A 25,126-nucleotide genomic window follows, 5' to 3' on the forward strand; every position below is an offset into this window, starting at 1 on the left:
ACCCTCTTCCATCGCTCAAGCACCTCTGTTTCTGAATAATATGAGTTGTAAGGGAACAAATTCCCTATTCCTACAGATCAGCTTACAGCCAAATGAAATGCTAACTTTGATATTTCAGAAGCTACAGAAAAATCTAAAGCAAGGGTGCATTTGTATGACTTCAGTTTTGAGAATATGCTACTGATCCACTGTCTCAACCATCTTCAACTTACTCTGCTTTGGTTTATGCCCCAAACCAGTCTCACAGTACATGAACTTGGTTTCTCTCTCAGAACTAGCCTAGAAAACAAGCTTCAGCCACAAGAAGACATTCAGTCCATCTTACTGGAGTTTATCTGAAGTAACTCTGGTACAGACACCAAGTGTGCAGGTTTAGGCTGGGACAGTTAATTTTCTTCACAGTAGCCAGTAAGTGGCCATGTTTTGGATTTGTGCTAGAAATAGTGTAGACACAGGAATGTTTTTGTTGTTGCTGAGAAGGGCTTGCACAAGATCAAGGCCTTTTCTGCTCCTCACCCCACTCCACCGGCAAGGAGGCTGGGGCTGCATAAAAGGCTGGGAGGGGACACACTGGGATGGCTGACCCCCAGCTGACCCACGGGATATTCCATATCATATGGTGTTATGCTCAGCAACAAAAACAGGGAAAAGGAGAAAGCAGGGCCTGATGATCACTTGCCAAGTAATCATTAAACATGATGCAACCTCCCTTTTCTGAAAACCTGCCTGCCCACAGAAGTGGTGAATGAATTTCTTGGGGCTGTTTTAGCTTGTTGTGTCAAACTTGACTGTGGACTCTCTCAAGATGGTCCAAAAAGGAACTATACAATAGTGTGCAAATCAAACTTGGTATTTAACCTCTGGAAAGAGACTATCCTTCATCACAATACAATTACTAACCAAATTTTAACTAACAACAAAATCTTTCATTCAATGCAGACAAGATTTTGTTTTATAAAATGAGAAACAAATTAGGTTATGATTTTTTACCCTATACCTCAGAACAATATGGTTCCAGAGGAACTAAATACAAATAAAGGTTGTTATAACAGAATTCCATTAACCTGCCTTCTATTAATTTATTTTATTAATTTAGTATTTACTACTCCAATAAAAGCAGCGTAGGCTACTCAATTTCCTATGGAAATTAGATCATATAGTAGAAAAAATTTTGCTTAGAATAGCAAATAACAGGCCATTTTCACATCATCTGAGAGAAATTCAGTAATATTTACTTTTACCATTACAATCACAAAATCACAGAATCCAATAAGCATGACAGAGGAGGTAGATTAGAAGAACTTACCACATTTTTGAGTGCTTTTTAATACTTTCATAGTAGAACAAGAAGTTAATTTCATGAACGCCTTCTTCATCTGGTCCCCGTAACCACATTGGCAGCTGCACCGAAGCCCCAGGAAGAAGAACAGCATCAGGAAGTGGAACCTGTATTACTTCAGGTGAACCTCCCGTGCCAACCCCAAAGTCTGCAGAAGAAGCTGAAGACAGCAGTGCTGTTCGCACAGAGGTAGGATCTGTCACAACAGTCTTGTAAGCACTACAGTTCTCCGAGGCTGAAGGACTTAGCGGTGTTAAAGCAGCAGTATTTCCACCAAAAGTGAAAAATTCTGGATGCTTGGACACGACCTTCAGTGCAGTAAGAGGACACTTGCTTACGTTCACAAATTCTACATATGCTTTTCTGATTTCTCCACAGAGAAGCCCGGTAGGAAAATTTATAAAGAACACCTGTATGGGAGAGAAAAAGAAAAAATAAAAACCTGAACACTGAGCCAAGTCGGGAATGCCAAGAAAACAACCATTAACACAAACTCTACTGCTGCCTAGAGCTTCCTGAGGGGAAGTGAAGAGGGAGGTTCTCTTAACCCTGAAATCCAGTGATCAGACATGTGGAAATGGCTCAAAGCTGCACCAGGGGATGTTTAGACTGGACCTTAAGATTCATTTCTGTATGGAGAAGGTGGCCAAAAGGGTGGAATAGCTTTCCAGAGAGGTGGTCAATGCCCCAAGCCTGACACTGTTCAAGGGGCATTTAGATAAAGCCATTAACATACTGTAACTTGGTCAGGCAGCTGGACTGGATGATCACTGCAGTCCCTTCTAGCTGATCCATCCCACTCTATAGGCCCCTATCATTAACCAGTTACCATTTTAATAACCCTACAAAGAAAAAGCACTGTATTTTAATTAACCAGTTGGAGTAACTTTTCTGGATGAATGGCAAGCAAACAGAAAAAAGCTTCTTTGACTGTTCCCTGTTTACTTTAAAATCTGGCTACCAAAGGTGCTGCTGACTAAAATTCTAAAGGGAATATAGCAATTTCAGAAGGATACTAATTTTGAGGCTTCAAGTTTCAATTGAAAAAAACCCACACAAGTTTGTCACCAACAGATCAGAAATTAACTGGAAAGATTAGGCATTACCAAAATCCAAGCCACCATTGTTAGAACTGCATTTATAAACTGGACTTAGCTATTTTCTCAAAACTGCCAACAGGAAGTAGCTACATACCTCTAACAAAGGCATTTCTTCTGTAATAATGGGATCTAAACGTCGATCGGGTCCATATTTAATCGATGTTTTTTCCTCTTTTGTGTTATTAAGTCGAGGTCCTTGGATTTCTAAATCTTGTCTTCCTCGTACAGATAACCCATTGGAAACAAACTTTCCTGAAAAAGAGGTTTTTAAACTTTTGTTTAGTTGGGTTTTTTTAAGTAATTCCTGACTTTGTCTCTAAGAAATGATCCAAAGCTCCCAATCCAATCTCAAAAGTTATTTTTTGTCATGCAATGCAGTTTTCATTGATTAAGCAGCATCACCAACAAAGAACTATTCAAAGCTTACAGCCACATATCACATGGCCGGCTCAAGTTCCAACAGCCAGTTATCCATTGCTGTGGGCTTACTCTGCCCTCCCATAGTTTGACTACAACTGGAAGGGAAGCGGCAGACAGTGCATGAAGCTGATGGCATTTATTTCCTTTCCCAATTTCTGCCAGGCTGGAAAAGTCACTTAGAGGATTATTTCCTTTAAAGACAGCTACCACTCTCCAAATGGTTTTTATTCAAAAGGTTTCCAGCCTCTAAACAAGCTTCTATTTCTTTCAGACACGTTTTAATTTCTGTTTCATCTAACAACTAAATTCACCACATGAGAGACAATTTCAGATGAATGATTCAACAAAACAGATCAAGTAGCATGCAATTAATTGTCAATTTATATAGTAATGTAAAGGAAATTCAAGATGCTAAAAAAAAAGCTAAAAAAAAAAGCTATCAGCCAAATTTAAATTTAGGAACCTATAGAAAGGACTGCAGTGCAACATTTAGACAAAAAAGCTGAAAGTTAACAATGCAAAAAGATGCAGAAGAAAAATTAACAGCAAGAGAGTAAATGGAAGTTGTTATAGATTCAACGCGGCATAGATGGAATATTTACATTTTGATTTTTTTACATTCAAAAATTTCAAAAATTTAGCAAATTTAAAAGGAGAAGTAAAGTATGGATCTGGCATCCTTCCTTATGGATTCCTACAAGAGCCAATTTGTTCTTTTTCCATTTCAGTTGTTTCTCTTATTTCTACATCCCTACCTGACGGAAGGCCTTGTATCATGACAGTTGAACATTAGACACTAGAATTTTGCTCTAGTGTGCAGAAGCCATGTCTCCTCCTTCCAGAAACACACAATTTAAAGTAAGAATACACTTACCTGTCTGTAATCCAATAGAAGGATCTATCCCATCTAATGACACAGCACCTTGAACACTGCCAAGATTATAAACGACTCCCAGAATATGTAGCTCCCCTGTTTGATGGGGAAAGAGCTTTAGTCTTGCCTGTGGAGATACGTTAAATTTTTGTTGTTGTTGCTACTAGAAAGAAGTATTACAGTTAAATGTCCAATTGCTAAACACACTCATGGCTACATTTACTTTATAGCTGTGTCAGCTATAAAGGCAACAGTAAATATAGATCATTTACTAGATTGAAAATTTCATATACACAGAATTTACCAAACCATTTCAGAGCTGAGAAATGCTCATTACATTAGAAAAAATTCCTTAAAGTTAACTTTCACTGTGATTAACAGAATCACAGAATGACTGAAGCTGGAATGGACTTCTGGAGGTCATCGTGCCCAACTTGCCTGCTCAAGCAGGGCCATCTAGAGCCAATTGCCAAGGACCACATCCAAAGGGCTCTGAACATCTCCAAAGATGGATACTTCACAATCTCTCTCGGCAGCCTGTGCCAAGTGCTCAAGCACCATCACATTTACAAAGTAAGTAAGTGTTATAGATGAAGTTATAAACATTTCCTCATGTTCAGGAGCAGCCTCTTGTGCCCACTGTCTCTGGTCCTGTCACATTTATACGAAATGATAAGATACATGAGGTACTGGAATTTCTGATTCAGTCATGTGTTCTGTCAGTTTAGTGTTAAGTTCAGATCATAACAAGTCTGAAATGCATACTAAAGTTCAATGCTGAAAAGACTTTTTAAAACAAAGTATAGTACTTACCACTTTTGTCTCCTCACTATTAATTAAAAATTCTGCTATTGCTTCAGTTCCTACCATATCTTCATCACACGTACCCTGAAAAGAAGAAACAGCTCTTTAGATACTTCTAGGCAGAGAAACTGCCATAAATAATATTTCCAATACCCTTCCCCTTCCTCAAGGGAAAAAAATCACATAGATTTCCAAACAGTTTGGAAAAGCAAGTGCTACATGCTCAGCTTCTCAGCATTTACAAATTAAAAAAGTAGCTTGAGAGCTCAGTAAACATTTATTTAAGAGAAATTTAAGATTTAGCACTATAAATTGGAACCATTCCCAGTCTGTTTCACGGATATTCACAGAAGTATTTATCACATCATTAAAGTAGCAGTTCAGGTCAGAATAGAAGGGAAAGTGTATGGTAAGCCTTGAGACTTAAACTATGTAGAACCATGTTTATAACTCTGGTAAATACTTACAGAACCTTTAGAGATCACTGTGTTCCCAAAGTTTTGGCCAGGAAAACAAATTATTTAGGAATTTACTGTACTACTCAGTATTAGAATATATTAAAACCTTTGGATATGACAACAGTCCATCAGAGCTTTTGGCAGCATTAGTTGAAGTATTAAGTCAAACAGTAGCACAACAGCTCACTAAAGTATTCAAAACATTAATTTTTAATACAATAAGTTTTCATTTCTCTTCAAATCAAGATACTAAGATATTTCTATGTTATATGAGCACAGATTTTCAGAACACACATTTCACTACGTACAACAACTCAAATAAGAAAAAGGTATTTGATAATCTACCTACTGACACTCATATTTGCAAGTCAAGGCTAGTGTGACTCAAAATAGACGTGGTACATATATAATGAAATCTTAGAAGTATTTTGTTTTGCATTCAGCTTTACAATGCACGTTAGAATTTTTTGCTAACTTGGCTGCTTTGTGCCCTACAGATCTAGGAAAATCTAGGTAATATGAAAATTGTTTAAGTAGCTACTGTTTTTCTTCCCTTTTTTTTTCAGTTTACACTTAAATCTTCATGTTTAATGCTTATGCTTAAATGTTTTCATACTCTGGAATTTTGAATACTCAATATATACTCCATACCTGCAGCTGTTTGGGTTGGAAAAGGATGAAGCTTTCTTTACCTGCTCTTTTGTTTCTCCATCATGCTTTGCACTGAAGTCTTTAGGTTGAAACTTCCACAGCAATGAAAGGTCAGTCAAAAGAAGCGGAACTTTCAGAGGGTTTCGGAAGGACACTTCTACAGTTATTGGCTCTATCAAAAAAGTGCAAGAAAATAATGACAACAGGCTTTCCCCATCACAATCTCAGAATATTCACATACAAAACTTGCACAAGAATGTTGGCTCAAATCTCTAATAAGATAGATAAATTTGTATGGATATTTCCTAACTCAGTTTATTTCTGAAGTGTAAAAATCTTAACTTTACCTTCTATCACAGCAAGTGGAAATTTGGAGTTATCTGAGTAACGATTTAAACAGAACTGCGTTGGTTGAAAGCTTGAAGGTATTGTTCCTTTATTTATCACAGACACAACCTGCTCCTCAAGCTCCTTCCACTGTTGAGATGATTCTGAGTCATACTCCTGATCCAGGCTTACATGCGTAGCTGCCTGCTTCTCACCTGGGAAGAGAAAGGCAGTCTTAAAGGCTTAGAACAGTGATGTGCAACAGCTGCATCAGAGGGCTGCACTGGCAGTTTGGTAACTATTCTTAAAATATTTAAGTGCTAGGTCACTATAATTCTTATACTACAATTGATTTTAAAAAGTGAGTTGCAGGGCAGTTTGAAATGCACACATGGAAGACAATGCTGAGATTAATTTGAATATAGTTCAATTTGGATACTACAGCATTCCAAGATTTTAGCATGCTACATAGTATACCCAGGCTACAAATCATTTCTACTTTATAACGGAGTACAACTCCACAGTACAGCCTTGGATTATATAAGTATTTCCACTCAGCTTTCTTTACACTCAGGAATCAGAGTGTTTCAAATATTTCATCCTAGAGGAAGTTAACTGTAAAGCTAATTTGTAGCATCGCCACTAGTGTCCAGTATTTGCTACAGCAATAATAATCCCTTTCATGAAGTTCATTACAGACTTGCATTGAAGCTTTCCAGGTGTGAAAAACAGTGACAGTCCGCACAACCACACACACAGATTTCATGTTTACACAGAAATTCTGAAAACATCCAGCCAGTAGATATTAAGCTCAAGCTTTCCTTTTGAAATATTTTTAAGTTACCTAGTCACTTTAGTTTTACATAATGACAGACTTCTTTTAAATGTCACCAACTCCTGCACTTGTTTTGGTTCTTTTAAAAAGGGACTTGAAACCGTTAACTTAAAATTTTCTAACCTTCTGCTGGTCGTCGATCATGGCCAAAGAAAACACGAGTTGCTGAGCTGTTAATATATGGTAAAGGAAGCTGTGGTAAGGGACCATCAGGTGACAGCTGGGTTGCATTCTGGAGAAAAGGAGCAAGAAAACAGAGTGTCATGTACATTACCAATGGTTGAATGATAAGGAAGCCAAGTTAAAAACACTCAATGTTTGAACAGGAAGTACTTTTAAGATGGAATAAATAATTTCAATTAACTGTTTGACATTGTTTAATTTTTTTCTATAATAGGTGTTTCAAGTTTGTGAAATCCTTATGGGAAAAGAGAATAATTATTTTAACCCTGAAATCTAATTACTACCATGGTTGCATTGCAGTTATGAGCTTTATTTGATGCAAAGCTTGACTCTCTAACTCAGAATTTGATAAACTATATTTACTATCCCATCACCATTAAACAAGACTCTCACCAAGCTGAGCTGCGGATTCAACTACCAGCCTTTGAGTAAGGTCTGCCATAACTTAAACACCCCAGAAATTCTCTTCATAAGCTTTAAAAGACAGTAGCTACATGGCTGCATATTGTGTGGCAATATCAGCACTACACACCCCATGATGTATATAGTATACTGCAATCCAGAATCACCCATGAACTTAAACACAACTCAATGAGTCACTTGATCCAACAAATTCTATCCTTAATAAAGAATGAAATTCACTATATGGATGATGACAGAGCTATCTAGTCTTTATTAAACATGTATTATCAAAAGCCCTCAAAATCATTATAAATTGATCAAAACAGAACTGACCCATTTCCTCTAAAATTATCACAACTACAATCCAGCTATGACCCTCAAAAAGAAGACTTTATTGTAATAAAAACACATACATTACTGTGATAATAACTCATATACTTATACCCATTAGTGAAAGCACTACACACATGAAATGCAGCATGTGCAGGTTTTTTGAAGTCTGAAGTAAAAAACTGAACACATCAACTAGATTAAAAAAAAACCAAAAAACTCTGGAACAAAGCAGATAAAACAGAAAATCATTTAATGATTTAATAGAGAATTGGTGGCAACAAAATTACTTATTACTCAAGAAACAAAGACAAGGAAGTAATTTACCTTATAGACATAAAGATATTCTCTTAAAAAAGCTCCTTGCTGAGCTGGAGGTTGTTTACTGTCATTGATCAAAATATGTCTGAAGGCAGACACGGCGTTGTCCAGCTGACGAAGTGTAAAGGACTGACGACCAATGGTGAAGTTAATGTGGTCTTCTGCAAGAGACCAGCCCTTCCCTTTGTAAACCTGCATGGCTTGACAGTAGCAACGTAAGGCATGTTTCTTCTGCAAGAACAAAGGTCATTTGTCAAATTTTCCTGTTATCCACTGACTGAAATTATAACATTAGGAAGACTGAACAGTTAAGTCAGAAAAGTATTTTTTATCACATCCCTGCCACTATGCAAACTGTAATGTTTCAGAACTGTGCCTCATAGAATCTGGTCAATACTAATCTAAGCACCAAAGTACTTGTTCCTACAGTACAGAGCCTGGCCTCCAGATTAAGTTCACATTTTCAGACTATAGTAACAGGCAGTAAGTTAGAAAAGCAAATAATACTTTTAAAACAGTGTTTGAAGTTCCTTTAGGACTGACTGCTAAAGTCTACAGAGCTCTATTGCCAAGCCTCAGGACATAAGCTAGATGTAATACATTTCATTCCACCTGAACTGAACTTTCAGTGTGATACTTTCAGCCAACTGCTGTTCAGTATATGTATCTGGGACAAAAATCCATGCCAAGAAAACCAACAAAACACAGCCCTACATACAAGAAAAATTACCAATCATCGTATCAGCCACTGGGAGATAGATGGACTGATCCCAGTAAGCTACATAGCTCCTTTCCTGCACGTACCTCAGGACCCAGGCATTCAATCCCAAGTCTAGGTGTTGAACAGCTGTATAGACATTCACTGTACAGCTAAGTCTCAGCTTCTAAAAAATGGCAACAGCATTCCCTTACTTACAGCACTAACGGGGAAAAAATCTAATACACGCTCACACTGATATGGTGATGACAGCAGAGTACAAGCAGTAAATCCTTAACATCAGCATGTACTAGTGTCACTTTAAAATATGGTATTATGGTCTGCAGCTAAACAGCCTGGCTGATTTCTCTTAAGTACCATTTTATAGTTTCGTACCTCTAAGGAAAAATAAAATAGCTACATTTCCTGTAACACTGAAAAAGTACTTCTTGGAAACCAGAATCCCTACAAATATTAGACACAAACAGCGAAGAGAGCTGTTACACAAAAGTCAAAACTTTACAAAATGCATTCACTTTCCCAGACAAAGGAACAGGATATAAAAGAGTAAAAACATGAAAAACTGATCAATAGCTTCCTGCCATTACTGTTCTGTCATAACAACAGACAGGAAAACTGTTGCATGAAGAAAACCAAGGAGGGGGTGAAGTACTCCTACTATTCCTTACTTCACAGAAGCCAACAATGCAAAAATACTTTTTCTAGTCCTTACCAGCACAGTGAGCCTGAGATTGGGCAGGGTGGGAGAAAATCCCCAGCCAAGACCATAGGGCTTTGTTTAAAACAGAAATTTGACACCTTGATTCTCCTGTATTATTGTCTAGCAATAAGAAGTCCAGCAGGAATCAAGCACAAGCTATCGTTACAGAATATATCCCACAACTAATGCAGAAACAAAGCACAAAAGTTCTATCCAAAGAAGTTCATCTACCACCATTAGAACTGCCTGCAAAGTAATGTGAATGGGAGTAAAAACAATCTGATCTGTATTGCTTTAACTGCCACTTAAGTCTAACAGCCACAGAGATGCTTTGGTTTGTTGTAACTGTTCACACACCTGCATCTCCAATACAGAACATGTATTTAAGTCACCAGGAAAAACAAACACCTAAATTCTGCTACTATTCTAATAAGCCGAGTTTAACAAATAATTATCTCCCGCAATTCACTCTTATCTCAGGAGTAAAAATATTCCTTTGCCCAAAAAAAGCAAAATTACTGTGTATAAAATGAGACCTAGAAATGAAAACACACATCACTTAAGTTTCAAGTCAGCAATCTTCAGCATTCCTTCAAAAACAGAAGTAAAAGGCTAGGGTGATCACTCCAGAAATCATTTTCAGAAGATTACAAAACAGAATATTGCAGACTAGCACAGAAGTGTCAGATGCTAAGCATCTTTTTCCAGACTAATGACACACAAAGTATCTAATACCAGGCATATTTTCCATGTGGAAAGATAATACTTACCTGGCCTGCTTTACTAAATCTGTGGCCAGCCAATATCATATGAAATGCAAACTTTCTAACCATGGGACTTTTCATGTTTATAAAACAATGGGCTGCCTGCTCCAACAGGAGTGCACTGCGAAGATCTGAATCCTGTTCAAAAGGAAAAAAGAAGAGTTAGCCTGAGTCGAATAAAACCATAAAGGTAACAGTGGCCTTGTTTTAATGCTAAGAGGGACAGTAAGTTGTAAGAGTTCTGTGAAACTGAAGATTCTTTCATATGCAAACATTATATACATATGTGAGTACATAAAATATAACTAAAAGTATTTTTCAACATTCAATGCCATCATGTTCTTACTTATTCTAGCGAAGCATATATGAACCCTTTTCAGTATGAGTAACAAAAGAAGTATTTTCTGCTTTTTCAGTTACTCAGGCTACAGTTTCAAACACTTACCATTACCTCTGAAGAACTCTCCCACCTTTTACCCTCCCCTCCCCCTGCAGATACTAGGGCTAAAACCAAAAAATAAGACCTCTACCAGGAGGGCTGAAAAATACAGGAAGCAATGAAACTTGGTGAATTTTTATCACATGAACCTTTTGAACGTATTGATTTCTTAATGTACAATTTCTTACTATTATATACTTCTCTTCTGCCAAGACACAGCTATATTACTTTAACCAATCAGAACAGAATCTACTTGATTTTACCACAGCTGAACTCCACGCTATCAGTGATGCTCAAGTCTGTATCTTGACTACAAATATACTCTGGGACACCAATATAGTATCCAGTGAAGATTTTCCTTGCAACTACCAAAATGCTCCACAGGCATACTATGTGCAATTTTAAGCTGTAAAATGACCATGCAGACCTAACAGGATTTAAATTCCTTGCTTTAATAACTTAGTCTGCTCTTGTAAACACTGATAGCAGGCTTAAGTTGAAAGGGAAAGAATGAAGCTACAGAGACAGTTGAGAAAGAAAATTACAGAACTAAACAGATTTATTCCGTGCTTAAGCAGTCCAAGGAAGGTCTCAGAAGCATCACATTTGGTGCAGCTGGCCATGAAATCAGAACTACTAATTAAACTTCCCTCCAAGCTTTAAAGGAGATGCTACACCAACATTTTTCTTCATTCCTTTTAAAGCAAGACAATTCCTGGGTCAGAAGCTGATCCATGCTAATTTTCACCAATTAATATCACAGAAGTGTACAGTTTCATTTACACAGCAAGGTTCTAATGATTCATACCAGCTGAGCTACAGCAATCTTAGTTGCCTAAACTATAGAGAACTTCTGATTATATATGGGATAGTGTCCACTATGGCTCTAGCAAGCCATGCTAATACTTGTAACACATGAGTTTGTAAGCTACACCATCCAAGAGCTAGGCAGATGTCAAAGAAAATTAGTTACAAAGCCAAAGATAACATATTTAGCATGGTTAAGGAAGTCAAGCAAGTCATTTGACTAGAAAAAGAGTAACTGTACTAGTTCCTTCACTTACAGTGTACACAGTTTTCTTCACTTCATGCTCTATACCTGTTCATTTGCTACCTTTGGCTAGAAAATACTGTAGCACAAGAATCAGAAGGCAACCTAGAAGTGTTTGAGTAAGAAAACAAATAGTGAGAGGGCAGAAATGGAAAAAGCTACTAAGTTTTACCTCACTGGTCAAACGAATCAGAAGAGCAGCTGCCTCTGAATATTTGCTTTGACTTTTTAAGATTTCAGCACTAAGCAGTACACAGCGTTCAGCCAGAACCATGTTCCTGAAGTAAAAACATGCATGTATTAATAAATATTTATCAAAATAAACCTCAGAGAACTTTTTTTTCTTGAATCTTACTAATTTGCTAGACATGACATCAGACTGAGGTTCTGTAGCTTATTCTTCTTAAAGCAAAATATATGACAGTTCACTCCCCACAAAACAACCACATACAGATTGACATGTTAAGTGTCCAATTCTACTATAACAGGAGCATTATGAAAGTCAAAGCTGGAGAGCATTTTTTAGAACATTATTGTGTTTTTAAGAGTACCAAATAAAATTATCTGATAAACAAGAAATCCAACAACTAGAAGCAGGTTGTACTGGCAAGCTGTACCCATATACCAGGTGCCCACCAAGCTGCTCTGTCACGCCCCCTGCTCAGCAACACAGGGGAAGAAGATCAGACTAAAAACCTCATGTGGCAAGAAAGGGACAGGGATACCACTCACCATTTAGTCATGGGCAAAACAGACTTGTTTTGGGGAAGATTAAATTAATTTATTGGCAATTAATAACTGAATAGCACAGTGATAAATAAAAGCAGAAATAAAACACCTTCTCCTGACTAATCCTTCTTCCCAGGCTCAAGTTCACTCCAAATTCTTCTACCTCCTCCTCCCCACAAGCAAGGCAGAGGAACAGGGAGAAGAAGCTGTGGTCTTTTAACATTAATTTATAACATTTCTTCTTTGCTGTTTCCTCCTCCAAATCCTCCTCGCCTGTTTCAGTGTGGGGTCCCTCCCACAGATGCAGTTCTTCAAGAATTGCTCCAGCATGTATCATTTTTGCAGTGTTGGGTCCTTCAGGAACTGTTTCAGTGTGGTTTCCCCACAGGTCAGAGCTCCTGACAGCCACCTGCTGTGGCATAGGCTCTGTACAGACTACAGCCACCTCCAAGGTACATCCGCCTGCTCTGGCCTTGGACCGGCTACAGGGTAGGTCCCTGCTTGCCCATGCACCTCCATGAGCCACAAGGGAAAACCTGATTCAGCATGGTCTTCACCACAGGCTGCAGGGAAGTCCTGTCTTCTGCTGACCTTGGTATCAGCAGGGCTGTTTCTCTCATTTTCTCACTCCTTTCTCCCAGCTGCTGCACAGCTATTTTTACCCTTTCTTAAATGTGTTATCACAGAGGTAACAGCAGCACTGCCAGCTTGGACAGCAGCAGGTTCATTTTGGAGATGAGTGAAAACTGATTCTGCCACAGGCAGCTCCTGCTGTCTTCTCACAGAAACCCTCCTTGCAGCCATCCCACTACCTAAAAATCTACCATGTGAATTCAATACACAAGTTCAATAAGCACTCTGTTAAGAAGAGCCCAGATCTCCTTTCATGCTATCCTAGATATGTTAGTTTATCTTACTCCTTAAAATGTTACCATCATTTTGTGATCATCTGGCACACTATTACTGTTCAGGGCAAGAAAGTTAAGCCACCAGATCTTTCAACTTTCACCATACAAAGATCAGTACAAAAGTAAACAACATACTTGCAGATATCTCGGTAGGTCTGAATTGCTGTCTCCATATAATGAGCAGGATATGGCCTAGGAGCTCCAGGCTGAAGAAAAGCTGATACTGCTGCCATTTCCTACAAGAGAAATCCAGTAAAGTCAATGTAGGTTTTTCAACAAATCATAAACCTCAAAATACTGAGGAACATGTTTCAATAGCTATTAGGTTCAAGATCTTCATGTAATCAGTTACTGGCATATAAAAGTATCCAATACACTGTAACTGATAAAAGGTTTAAGACAACAGCCTATTTATGGCTCTGCTTGTAACTAGCCAGAGAGTTACACACAGAAGTGTTTGCAGTTGACAGTACACCCAACATTGTGCAGAAGCATTGACTCAGTGCAGTTTTACAAATCCAAAAGAACTTCCTATTATCAGGAAGATTGCTCCTGCAAAGTAGCACTAACATGTATTTTAAGATGAGGTCTGTTTTTTCAGTTTTGCTTAAATGAAATTACATTATCAGCTTCCAAGGAAACTCTAGTGAACACACAGTCTGAAATTTTACTGCTTTTCTCACAGATTGAAAATATTATAGCAAAGAGTGTCTGCAGAAAGTAAACATTAAGACTAGGAAATTGCAACAAATTCATAATTAAGACTCCTTCCATTCATTTGGAAATTAAGATTTCTTAATATTATTCTGCTTATTCATATTATCCAAATGCAGAGCAACTTTCTGAATTGTAAAAACAGATATTTAAGCAAAAGTGTTAATCAAGATGCAAAGGTGTACAATAATGCTTCCATGGGTCTATGAAGCAGAGTTTCAAATTTTAGCAAGTTAACCAGACTAAAGTTTAAAATATGTATCTTCTAAAAATTGATAAAATTACTCGTTTTCCCCCAGTACTCCCATTCCTTTTGTTTAAAATTATTTTAGTCATAAACACCATCATTCTTAGGAGGAAATGATGAATGAGTATATGTTTAGGGTGAAATTCAGTAGTGACATACTCACAGTGTAGCCTTCAAGTTTTAAGTCACCCAAAAACACATACAATACCATATTTATAGTGACAGAGTCTTGAATTTCTGGCAAATAAATATTTTACTTAAGTCTAAAAGAGATACTCTAAAGCTATTTTATGTCTGGCTTTGAGTTATCAGTTTAAAGATCAATTTTTCTGGAGATTGCATTCTAGTTTTTCTCCTATCCACATTTTAAGAATTAACTCTCCAGTTCTTATTCATACCTTTATTCCCTTCATATAACAGCAGAAAACAGATTTTACAACACCTTGGAGTTTCCTAAAGATAGGCAGCAGATTTGAGGAGACCCTTACAAATTTGGAGGTGGAGAAGAGAGATTGCATTTTGTTACCTTCAGACAAATATTAGAGATTATTAGAAAAAGTTCACAGAATGTTCATGCTACATGAAGTACCAACCAGTGCTCCAGCTGCATAAAGCATTGCCTGATCATTTAAGAAGTCCTTCTTTGCAGTATGGTAACAGCTATATGCAAGTTCATAGTGTTGCACCAAAAAGCACAAGTCTGCCATCTTCCGGATTTGAAGTTCTGGCGCTTCTGGTGGATACCTATAAATACAAATATTTAAATTCAAAGTTGTCCTCTCTCAGCCTTGCCCCAAAACAGCCAAGAAAAGTGAATCTCTTTCCTTGCTTCCACACATAACTTGGCTTCACATCCTACTTTCTTACTAGCAAGATTCACTGTTTCAGTAACACTGAAAGCACACACTCCTCTTAGCCAAGAAATACTGAATGGAGTTTATAGCTACCACTCAAACTGCTCAGTCAGATTACCATCAGAGCTAAGCAGAACTGTATGAGAAGGAAAAAAAATAAGACTTTGACTGTTCACTTGGCTTCAAGTTGTTATTTCTCCACATTTCTCCTGAAATAAATAAGTCCACTAATAACTATGCTTTATGCCAAAACACTGCAAGTTCCTGTTCTCTGCAAGCATCAATCTAATTTTTGGTTAATCCAATATATATGATTCACTTCAGTGATAATCAAATACATTTTCACAAACACTTGTATGTCAGATGCTGTAGGAAGTGAACTACGCTTACAAGTTCAAAACAGAAAGCTGGAATTAGCAACATTTTCATTATGAATCCAAAGACACACAATACAGACATTTGAAGCTGTATGTGCATGTCAAGGACGTTAACCTTGACTAGACAATGATCAAAATTATTTGGACTTCTGTGGTAAAGACAGTTGTTTTTCAAGTTTATACAACCACAGAGGGAATTACCAAATCATACAGAATTTGTATTTTGCTAACACTTAAAACCTGGTTTTAATGTATACTAAGACACAGGTGCACTAAGTATGAAATTCCCTTCAGTTTAGCTCTTGAACACATTGTAAAAGCAATATACTCAATACTCTGCTGGAACAAACTGCATAAGCAAAAACACCTATACATGGAGTTTGGCTGTAATGACAGGTGGGAAAGCTTGTACAAATTCTTGAAAAATCCCCCATGACAAACCATAGCTTCTTTTTATGACCAGTACTCTTAAAATCATGTGTTCATATTAACTTAGAAAGCCTCACTGTAAATAGAGCAGGCAGATGACTCTACAGTCTATTTTACCCCTTCAAGTTCTGCTACTCCTTTATTGTACATATTCAGGCACAGTACTTTTCATGATTTTTCTAACTGAAATCATTCACAACACTGCTGGTTTAGTTCACTTTGCAGAACACCATCAAACAAACACATGCTTTCCCTCCCGCCCCTAAAAAAGGCTACATTTCCAGTTTAGAACTAAAAATAAGGACTGAGATTACTTACAGCAAACCAGAAGTATTCTTGAGCTCATTTATACTTTTCTCTGGAACCTTGCTGCCACTAAACCATTTTTTAGTAGCAGAAAACAGTGATCGGCTCAAGCCTTTCCTGGATATTAACTGGAGGAAGACATTGAATTAGAGAATTAGAGCACTATATTGCAAGAGACATAAGTTAAACTAATATAAAAAGTCAAACTTCACTTGTAAATTGATTTGTCTTCCATAAACCAGAAATAATTAAAGGAGTAAAATAACTAAGAACCCTCTTTCTTAGAATTAATCTGACATTGAGACAGAAGTTCTTATATTTATTTTTATATATTCATAGTTCATATGTTTATTTTATCTCAGTTGAGGTTTACAGTTGAGGTTTTTATATTCTTTCTGTAAAACAGACATCTTAAGAACCTGAACATTTGCTACATGTGTTTGAAAACTAAATTCTAAATAATCAGATTATCCAATTTTGGGTAGTAGTCCAACCTAAAATCTAGACTAAGTGCATACTACAAGAAAGAACCTTCTCTCTCACCCACATAAAGCATTATCACACCACGAACTACAGTTTCAAGTGTCAAAGGTATGAGGCAAGCAACATTACACAACCTCATTCTTTTACATAAGTTCCACTTAGAAGGAAACTTCTGCAGGAAATTACCACTCCTGTTCTATATGGCAACCTATAATCACTCTTTAAAGATAATTTTAAAAAGCAGAACATCTCTCTTTTCTTACCAGGACTAGGAATATATCACTGCATTCCTGTTTGCTACACTTTACGTAACCACTTCTTTTTAATGCTTCTCCATAAAACTTACTAAATGTAAATATGGTCAGCACATACCAACTCCCAAAAGTCAATTCAGGGAGTGAGCATTCCTAGCACAACATGACCCTTCATATGGAAAGCCCTCATACTTAAAACTATAACTTGAATAGACAATCCAATCAAAATAAAACCAGAACTCAGACAACTGACTGATATTTGGGTCCAAAACTTAATGTGAATACAGTAATTTGATTGCACTAATGCAAGTCAATCCATCTCTTCAGCTGCTTAAGCCCATGTAAGAGTGAAACACTTGTAAAATAAAGGACTTCACTGTGATGCAAATAACTTTAATGCGTGACCTTGACTGAACATGGACATGATATTAATGTCACTTCCAAAAAATGCTAGTTTGAGAGAAGCATACTCAGCTGCAAAAACTGCTGAAATCAACAGAATTACGCAATTCAGGGTGTCCCTGCATTTCTTCCATGTCAAGTAGCAACTGAGGGGGACAGCTTTTTTTGCAGACAACTATTGATTAAATAAATTTCTTAAATTTAGTTGTGTATTCTGATGTTGAAACACAAAGTCTATTTTGTTCCCCAGGCCAGACTAATCCAAAAGCATAGAATATTAAGGTACAACAGATTTCCCTGGAAACAAGTCACACAGGTTTTCACCAAGAAGCCACCTTGCACTGGAGTTGCTGATATGAATTAGTTCTTGTTTTTATAAAAGACAAATTAAATAATAATGAGAAAACTTCAGTTATTTCTCTTAAATCTACTAACAGTTTTCAGCAAGACTGTTGAATCGTTAGATGCAGAAGGAAGTAATACTGTCAAAACAGATTTTTGGGTAACTGGATTTATACTCTAACCATTTTTCCTTATTATAGCACAAAGTGTTTTTAAGGGTAAACTGACCTGATCATTGAGCTGTCGAATTGTTTTCTCTATGTGTGGCAAAAGTCCCCGAAATGTGAATTCCTGTATGAACTGCCTAATTCGATCGTGATCTGTGAGAGTTAAACAAGCACCATGAGGTGTCCCAGAATTTGACTTCTTTGAGTCTTGAAGTGACGTAGAAGCCTTCATGTAATCAGTGCTATCCAAACTGCCACTGGGATGATCCAGTTGAAGGGGGTGAGTCTTAAAGTTATTTGACAAGCCATCTGTTGAAAGATTGAAATAGAAGTTCCAGTAAGTATAAAGCTACTTAAATATTTTGGGTTTTAAAGGTCATTTTTACTAACCTACTTCAAAGCTTCCCTTACTCAGAACTCTGGAAAGCAAAGCAATTCACCAACTGTTTTGCACTACACATCAATGCTGAGCAGGCAGCAGCTGAGCACTGACTATTGTATCATCCCTGCAATTCTCAGAAAGTTCAGGCAATCTCAAGAATTACAACATGACTAAATATGTTCAGTTTTGGTCCTCAACTACAGTGCAAAAAAATCTTCCAGTATGCTGATTAATATTAACAACTTTGAAGGAAAACTGTGGAAACATTAAAATCAAAATAAAGCATTCATCAAAGTTGGGATTGCAGCAATTACTACAATGGCTCCATTGGGTCCATTCTCTTTTTTTCTGTTTATGTTTTAAGGTTAAAAAAAAAAAAAACAAACCAAAACCAACAAAACAAATCTAATTTTCCATGTTGTTCCAAGCAATCATGATGTAAAACAATTTCCTCCAAAGTCCTCTTTGTTCAATGAGAAGGACTGCTTATCACTCTTGCATTTGGCTCTCTGAAATAGACTGAGACACTGCTTCACTCTAAGACTTAAGCAGTTCTCTTATTTATAAGAAAATCAGCTTGCTCTATGTGGCACCAAGCAAAGCTGAGCTGTGAAAGCAAATCCTCAATGGATATTACTCATGAAATCTAATCCTGAGTTTAGATCAATTGGTAGCTCCTAGATTACATCTGGGCTTACAAAGATGGCAACTGTAGGGTCTCCTACACATACTAGGTCTCCAAAAGCCTTTCAGGTGAGATATGAAGGATCTGGGCTGAGGCAGGCCAGGCAATGCAGGGTACCTCACTTTTTCCCTGTTTGGTGATGCCTCTCATCTGAATCCTACACACCTATCTTAATTGTGTTGAAGGGTGCAATAATTTGCACTCAATTTCATTTACTATCCTCTCCCATCCACAAGCCGAGTTCCAAAGCAAATGCTTCCAATCAACTTAGAAACTAAGCACTTCCCTAACATTTACAGATTTAATAGGAAAACCAAGGACAAACTCCAAAACCTCAGCTTCCAAGTTATAGCAAAGTATACAAACCAAAACTTTCATTATTATGAAAACTGGCCATTTAAACCTATGCTATTTTCACTAATTACCAGAGTTTGCAGACAATATGCTTAGACTTACAAAATATGAGCCCAATACATCATTAACCACCTCATTAAGGAGATGTCACCAATCCAGTAGGTCAGTACCACAGCATTTTTCTTTGAGGACACTTAGAGCATTTAAAAAACCATTACTCTGAGCTGCCTAACAGACCATCTAATTAAATACTGTCCAAGACAAAAGACAGTTGTGTAATCGCTGTAAGATCGAGGTTTTTATAAAGCTACAAAAATACCTTTAATTTCACTGTCTATGCCATCTGATATCAAGTGATCAGTATTCTTGTTTGAAACAACAGTATAATCTTCATAGGAATCCTGCCAGAAAAGAGAGGGGAAAAAAGTCAGAACTTTAAGACTACTCATCCACATACAAAAGTCATTAAACAATAGTTGTCAGTTTCAATAAGTTAACTGAATTACTACAGTAGTGTGTTTGTTCATATGTATTAACTTCTCTAAGTAGTTTCTGAGGCTTTAATAAACTGTCTTATTTTAAAGATGAAAGTTATATTCACCAAATGAATCAAGTACCTTCTAACTTGCTCAACTGGCTTGCCTGTCAATCAAAGTAACTCCAACTCTTGCACAGCAATGCCTACAGCAGCAAAAATATATTCCCTAAAGCAGTTCCTGAATAAGCTCACACACACAAAGATCTATATTGCACAGTTCACACGAGACAGAAAAAAAGAAAAATATCTGATTAGTTTATGGTGGACTGTAACTCACTGGTCCTCTTAGCTTATAGAATATGGAATGTTTTGACTTTTCAGTGGCAGCTGATGCCAAGAATGGCTACCTAGAACAGACAGCTACATTTGGTAAAGAAATATGATTCCAGAAGCCTTTTAATCATAAGGAGTTATAACTGCAAGTCAGTCAAAAGCAAACTCAAAAAAAGAGTATTTTTGGTTCTAAAGCCAAAAATACAGATATTTATGGCAAAATCAAAACACACCATCCCTTGCAATCTTAGCAGATGACAGACCAGACTAGACCCACAAGAAGTTACCACAAAAACCACACATACTCCCACAAAACAACACACCCAGACTATTTAGTGAAGTACAGAAGACCCAGGGAAAAAAATTTAAGACCGAGGAAGACAAATAAAAATGAAGGTAGAAATTTGCTATGAACACGACACTTCTGAGGTTGTTTCCTCTTACAACTCTTATTATTTCTTATTTTTTGTCTATTATTTCTGTGTTCCTGTCAATCTATTTCAGACAGTCCAGTATTTCAGTGCTCCTTACTGTCAACTTAAGTAGCACAGAGAACAGTTCCTACTGAGGACTCATCTTAGGCCCTCACAAAAAGCCACAGCTGTGTCAGAAGTGTCTGGACTGCATAACCATTCTGCAGAAACACATAACACTAAGGTGAAACTTAATGCAACTAAAATGGACTTTAATAAGCATGGTAAGATCCGTTTTTAGAACACTGTAATACCTGGTTCTGGATAGTGTTTTTTTGAAGGTACTGACTCCAAGGATCTGGTATCTGTTCGTCTGCTCCTCTGTTAGACACCCGAGAATTTATTTTCAGCAAATAGCAACCCTGAGTTCCATATCTCTGTTTCATCTCTTCATAAATGGAGTCAGCTCTGAAACAGTAAAACAACATTTATCCTGTCTTGATATCAAACTAACTTTAGAGCGTGTACTGCAACAAACTATTTTAGACTATTACCTATAGTGCTTAAAAGGAAAATTCTCCTATTCTTAAAACAATCCATTATGCAAGAGTAAACTGAAAATCTTTGAGAATTAGTTCAGAAAGCTACCAAAGAAAGCACCTACCCCAAAAGCTGGGACTGATCGATTTCATTTTACAAGAAGATCATCTAAAAATAATACTTTCAAATATCTGTCTTGATAATAGCATACTGGCTAATGGATCCTGTTGCATGTCTAATCTCAACAGAATTTATCAACACAAACATTTTGGTCAAAGAGCTCATCTGTAAGCTCACTGAAGGCAGATGACCCACCTTTGCTCTTCTCCTGTGCTTACATCATGCAGTAGCACATAATATTTGAGTGTGTTTGGTATAAACCACTTGGGATATGAGTATTCACTACTGTGCTGAATCCGATGCTGTTCTTGGGACAGCTTCAGGAACTGCTCCACAGGGTCAGGTTCACTAGAAGAAACTACCAGCATACCTGAATTCATTAAGGACATATACCCAAAGAACAAAGGGACACCACTGATCATAGAATAAAACAGGAAGTATATAAAATAGAATAGATGATACAATACTTAGGTATGTAAAACATGCTGCCACAAAAGTACGTGCAATCAGAATTTGGCCTTACTCTCAATAAAAAACAATCAGCTAACTAACATCTGTAAAATGAGATGCAACAGGAGTTTGCTCCAATTCCAACGGTGAATCTAAGTTTAAGCTGCTACATGATAGCCAATGATTTTACATAGAGACTAGATGTTCACATAGCAAACATGTAGCTGAAATTCATCCCCACTGTATTTTAGCTTTCAACCTCCAAGGAGAGTTGGGGCTTTAAGTTATCACCCGAACAACAGTAATCACCAGCATTCATAAACACAGCAACACCACCCGAGTAAAAAGCAGAAGTGGTCAGATTTTTACCTCAACTACACAATCATTAATAAGGAACATCCCACCCTGCTACATCTACTCACCAAATCAAAAAACATTACTTCAGAGAAGCCAGAAAGCAAAGCTGTAATTTAAATGTTATTAAAATTCAGAAGCCAGAATCAGTATTTTGCAAAGTTAATTCTGCACAGGTGTGGCCATTATAATACCTTTCCACTATACTGAAATTATAATGTTCAGTACAGAATTAAGAATGGAGTGTCATAAAACCTGCAGTATCATAATTACTGTAAAGCTTAACACCAGCTACATCATGAAACAGTGATTATTCTCAATTTCCCTGTAGACAAGCAAATTAGGCCTAAGCTTTGGTAAAAAAAAAATGTGAAAGCATTCAGGCATCTTTCCAGACTTCTTTTTATCCAGCATAGCTCAAAGTTCACCAAATTTCCAAAACATCATCTCCCCAACCTCCACCACTCCATCTGCTTACAAAAAGCTATTAAAAAGCAGCAGATGCATCCCAAATACACATTCCTCTGTTGTAGATAAGGGACAGACAAGAGATACTTCAAGAGCTACAGCAGAAAGTGTCTGAGGATAATGGAGTTTCATTTACAGGTATTGTCTTTGAGCTCACTTTGACATAAAAAGAGTGTGTGAAGAAGGGGAAAAAACCCAATAGGAACACTATAAAAAAACTCAGGCCAAACAGTCACAAAGAAAACCCTGACACCGTTATGAAACCAGTCTGTGTAGTCAGACATAGAAGAAAAATATATAGACTTCAAATCATAATTGTGAAAGAGTTACTGCAACATTTTCAGTGTCTCCTACATTACATTTTGTAACAGCCTTCCCTGGAGCGGTCTGTAACATTCAAAGGATACATGCAACATAGTGGTTTAAGAATTCGTGATCAGATGCAGGCATGGACTGAAGAAAGCACTCTCTGTAAGACTCAAACCAAGGAGTAGTAGCTGAAATACACAATAAAACAGGACAAATTAGAGTATTCAGTGAAACTTGTTTACCCATTAATGAAAAGGAAGTATGAAAGACTACACCTGAGAGTGAAGCCTGCAAACTCTGACAAGGTTTGCATGGCAGGGGAAAGAAGGAGGAACAGTCCAAGGAGAAAGTATTTTAGATGCAACACAAGTAGGAGAAACAGTAACACTTGAATCAAATCCTGTGAAACTGAACAGCACCTTAAGGACCACATTCCTCACCACTTCAGGCTCACATGTATTGAGTTCTTGTTAAACCACTACTCTTTACCATCCCTTTAAACACTCAAACACTTGGCAAAGAAAGAAATAAATTCTTCTAACAGTCATTGAATTTCTGGGCTAGGGATGTAAGAATTGACCAAGAAACAAAATTCATTTTTGAGTATGTAGAGGAGCTAAGGATTACCAAAACCCTATGCTGCCTGTTTTCTACAAGTGCTGACTTGGCTTGACAGCAGTCCCCTTCCCATGCCTTGCTAAAACAAACAGTTCAGCTGGCAAAGATCCAAGAAGATAAAACCTCAGATCTAAGTTGTGCCATTAATGCCTAACAATTTTAACCTGCCAAGTTCAAGGCCTTTTCACAATAGGGATTTCATTTTCCTAAGAGTAACAAATCAAAGGAAACCAAGGATGTCTGGGACATCAAAAAAATGTGAACCTAATATTGTCCATTTCTTTCCACTCGAGCTATAGGTCAAACAATGAACTATTATTTCTTCTTTTAAGCCTGTTCTATTATATCTTTGTTCTCCAACCCCTTTCCCTTGAGTGGGAAACAGATTCCAGAGCAAAATCAATTCACTTTCAATAACCTGATTTCACACTGAAGTAACTGGAATCCACTGTCATCTCACCTGCAAACTAGAAAACAGTAACTAGCAGAGAAAAAAAATTTGTGAAGAAAATCTGAAGGTATTTTCTTTATATGACCCTAAAAACCCACATTGCTAGACTTTAGTAAATAAAAATATCTAATGCTTTGTAAGGCTCTCATGCACCTCCTCATAAAAACCAAGCTAAACCACCACTTTGATTTCTTAAGCTAATTTTGGAAACAGGTTCACTTTTATGTTGGCATTATCTTGTATGGCATTCATTTAATGCATTTTCTTCAATCCTACATTGTCAAGCCATCTTAGACTGGCTTCAGACACACAGAAGTCGGACACAGCCACACTTGAATTCAGTCTAGCAGTGAGCACATGTCACATTAAAAAAAGCCTAATAGGAGACAAACTTCCAGCTTTTGGTTATAGCCTTTCCAGAAACTGTTCTCTGAGTACTCATCTAGGATATAAAAAGCTCTTGGCTTTACTGAGTCCTACATGCAAACATGCCAACTATTTAAATTAAGGAAAACACAGCTTGTTATTATTAAAAGTAAGCCATAAGAAAGTGACGCATACGCATTTTTCACAAGTATAACAAGCCATGCAGTAACTCTGGTTCAAAGTAAACACTGTTAAACAACCTAAGGCAAAAAATTTTCACTTCTGTTTTACAGCTGAATCACTGCAAAATAAAAAAATGTGTGTTTTTTAAAATCTGAGAGTTACAAACAGGGAAGTACTACTCTGTTTTGTGGATTGGTTCCCTTGCCCTCTTTTTTCATTAGGCCTATTTAAAAACCTTGGAAGCAGCCTCAAAGGAAACTGGGATTTCCTCTACACAGCAACATCAACAGGATTCACTTGAGCCTTTTACAGGGCTGTAATCACTTACTGTAGATACTTGATAAACACACACCATACTCAAAACAAAAGCAGTATTTGAAAAAAATTTTACAACTGTAACACGTTACAGCAGTGTAAACCAGCACTGCCATTCAGGTACCCAGATCATACACTTTGCATTTTTCCAGTATGCTGAAACAGAACTGAAGTTTTGGCAAACTTGTTAACACATTCAGAACTTATTAAGAATAAAAAAAAGTAGTATTTCTACATAACAGCGTAATAATGGAAAGTCTACTTAATGAAGTTTTGTACCCTTTAGGCATTAGCAGGATCTGAACAGATACTACTGAAAGGATGAATGGATATTATTCACCAAAGGCATAAACTATATTAATATATAAAAATTAAAAAC

General features: G+C 37.0%; 1 protein-coding gene across 4 annotated transcripts in view; it reads right to left on the reverse strand.

Annotated features, from left to right (window-relative positions):
- TRAPPC8 (trafficking protein particle complex subunit 8) overlaps positions 1-25,126 on the reverse strand; it is a 52,673-nt gene that overhangs the window by 18,362 nt on the left and 9,185 nt on the right. For all 4 annotated transcript variants that reach the window (XM_071418776.1, XM_071418768.1, XM_071418762.1 and 1 more), the window contains 18 exons: positions 22,913-23,002; positions 21,429-21,603; positions 20,888-21,041; positions 19,669-19,750; positions 17,990-18,237; positions 16,293-16,408; positions 14,908-15,058; positions 13,489-13,589; positions 11,889-11,994; positions 10,233-10,364; positions 8,051-8,275; positions 6,932-7,040; positions 5,994-6,188; positions 5,688-5,818; positions 4,547-4,621; positions 3,734-3,860; positions 2,534-2,691; positions 1,307-1,749 (listed from right to left, as the gene is read on the reverse strand). In XM_071418776.1, coding sequence (XP_071274877.1) covers positions 1,307-1,749; positions 2,534-2,691; positions 3,734-3,860; positions 4,547-4,621; positions 5,688-5,818; positions 5,994-6,188; positions 6,932-7,040; positions 8,051-8,275; positions 10,233-10,364; positions 11,889-11,994; positions 13,489-13,589; positions 14,908-15,058; positions 16,293-16,408; positions 17,990-18,237; positions 19,669-19,750; positions 20,888-21,041; positions 21,429-21,603; positions 22,913-23,002 — 2,818 coding nt within the window. The remainder of the gene's footprint in view (positions 1-1,306; positions 1,750-2,533; positions 2,692-3,733; positions 3,861-4,546; positions 4,622-5,687; positions 5,819-5,993; positions 6,189-6,931; positions 7,041-8,050; positions 8,276-10,232; positions 10,365-11,888; positions 11,995-13,488; positions 13,590-14,907; positions 15,059-16,292; positions 16,409-17,989; positions 18,238-19,668; positions 19,751-20,887; positions 21,042-21,428; positions 21,604-22,912; positions 23,003-25,126) is intronic.

This window comes from Agelaius tricolor, unplaced genomic scaffold, assembly GCF_023055355.1.
Source record: "Agelaius tricolor isolate 1412-34295 unplaced genomic scaffold, bAgeTri1.0.p SCAF_2, whole genome shotgun sequence".
NCBI classification, from domain to species: Eukaryota; Metazoa; Chordata; class Aves; order Passeriformes; family Icteridae; genus Agelaius; species Agelaius tricolor.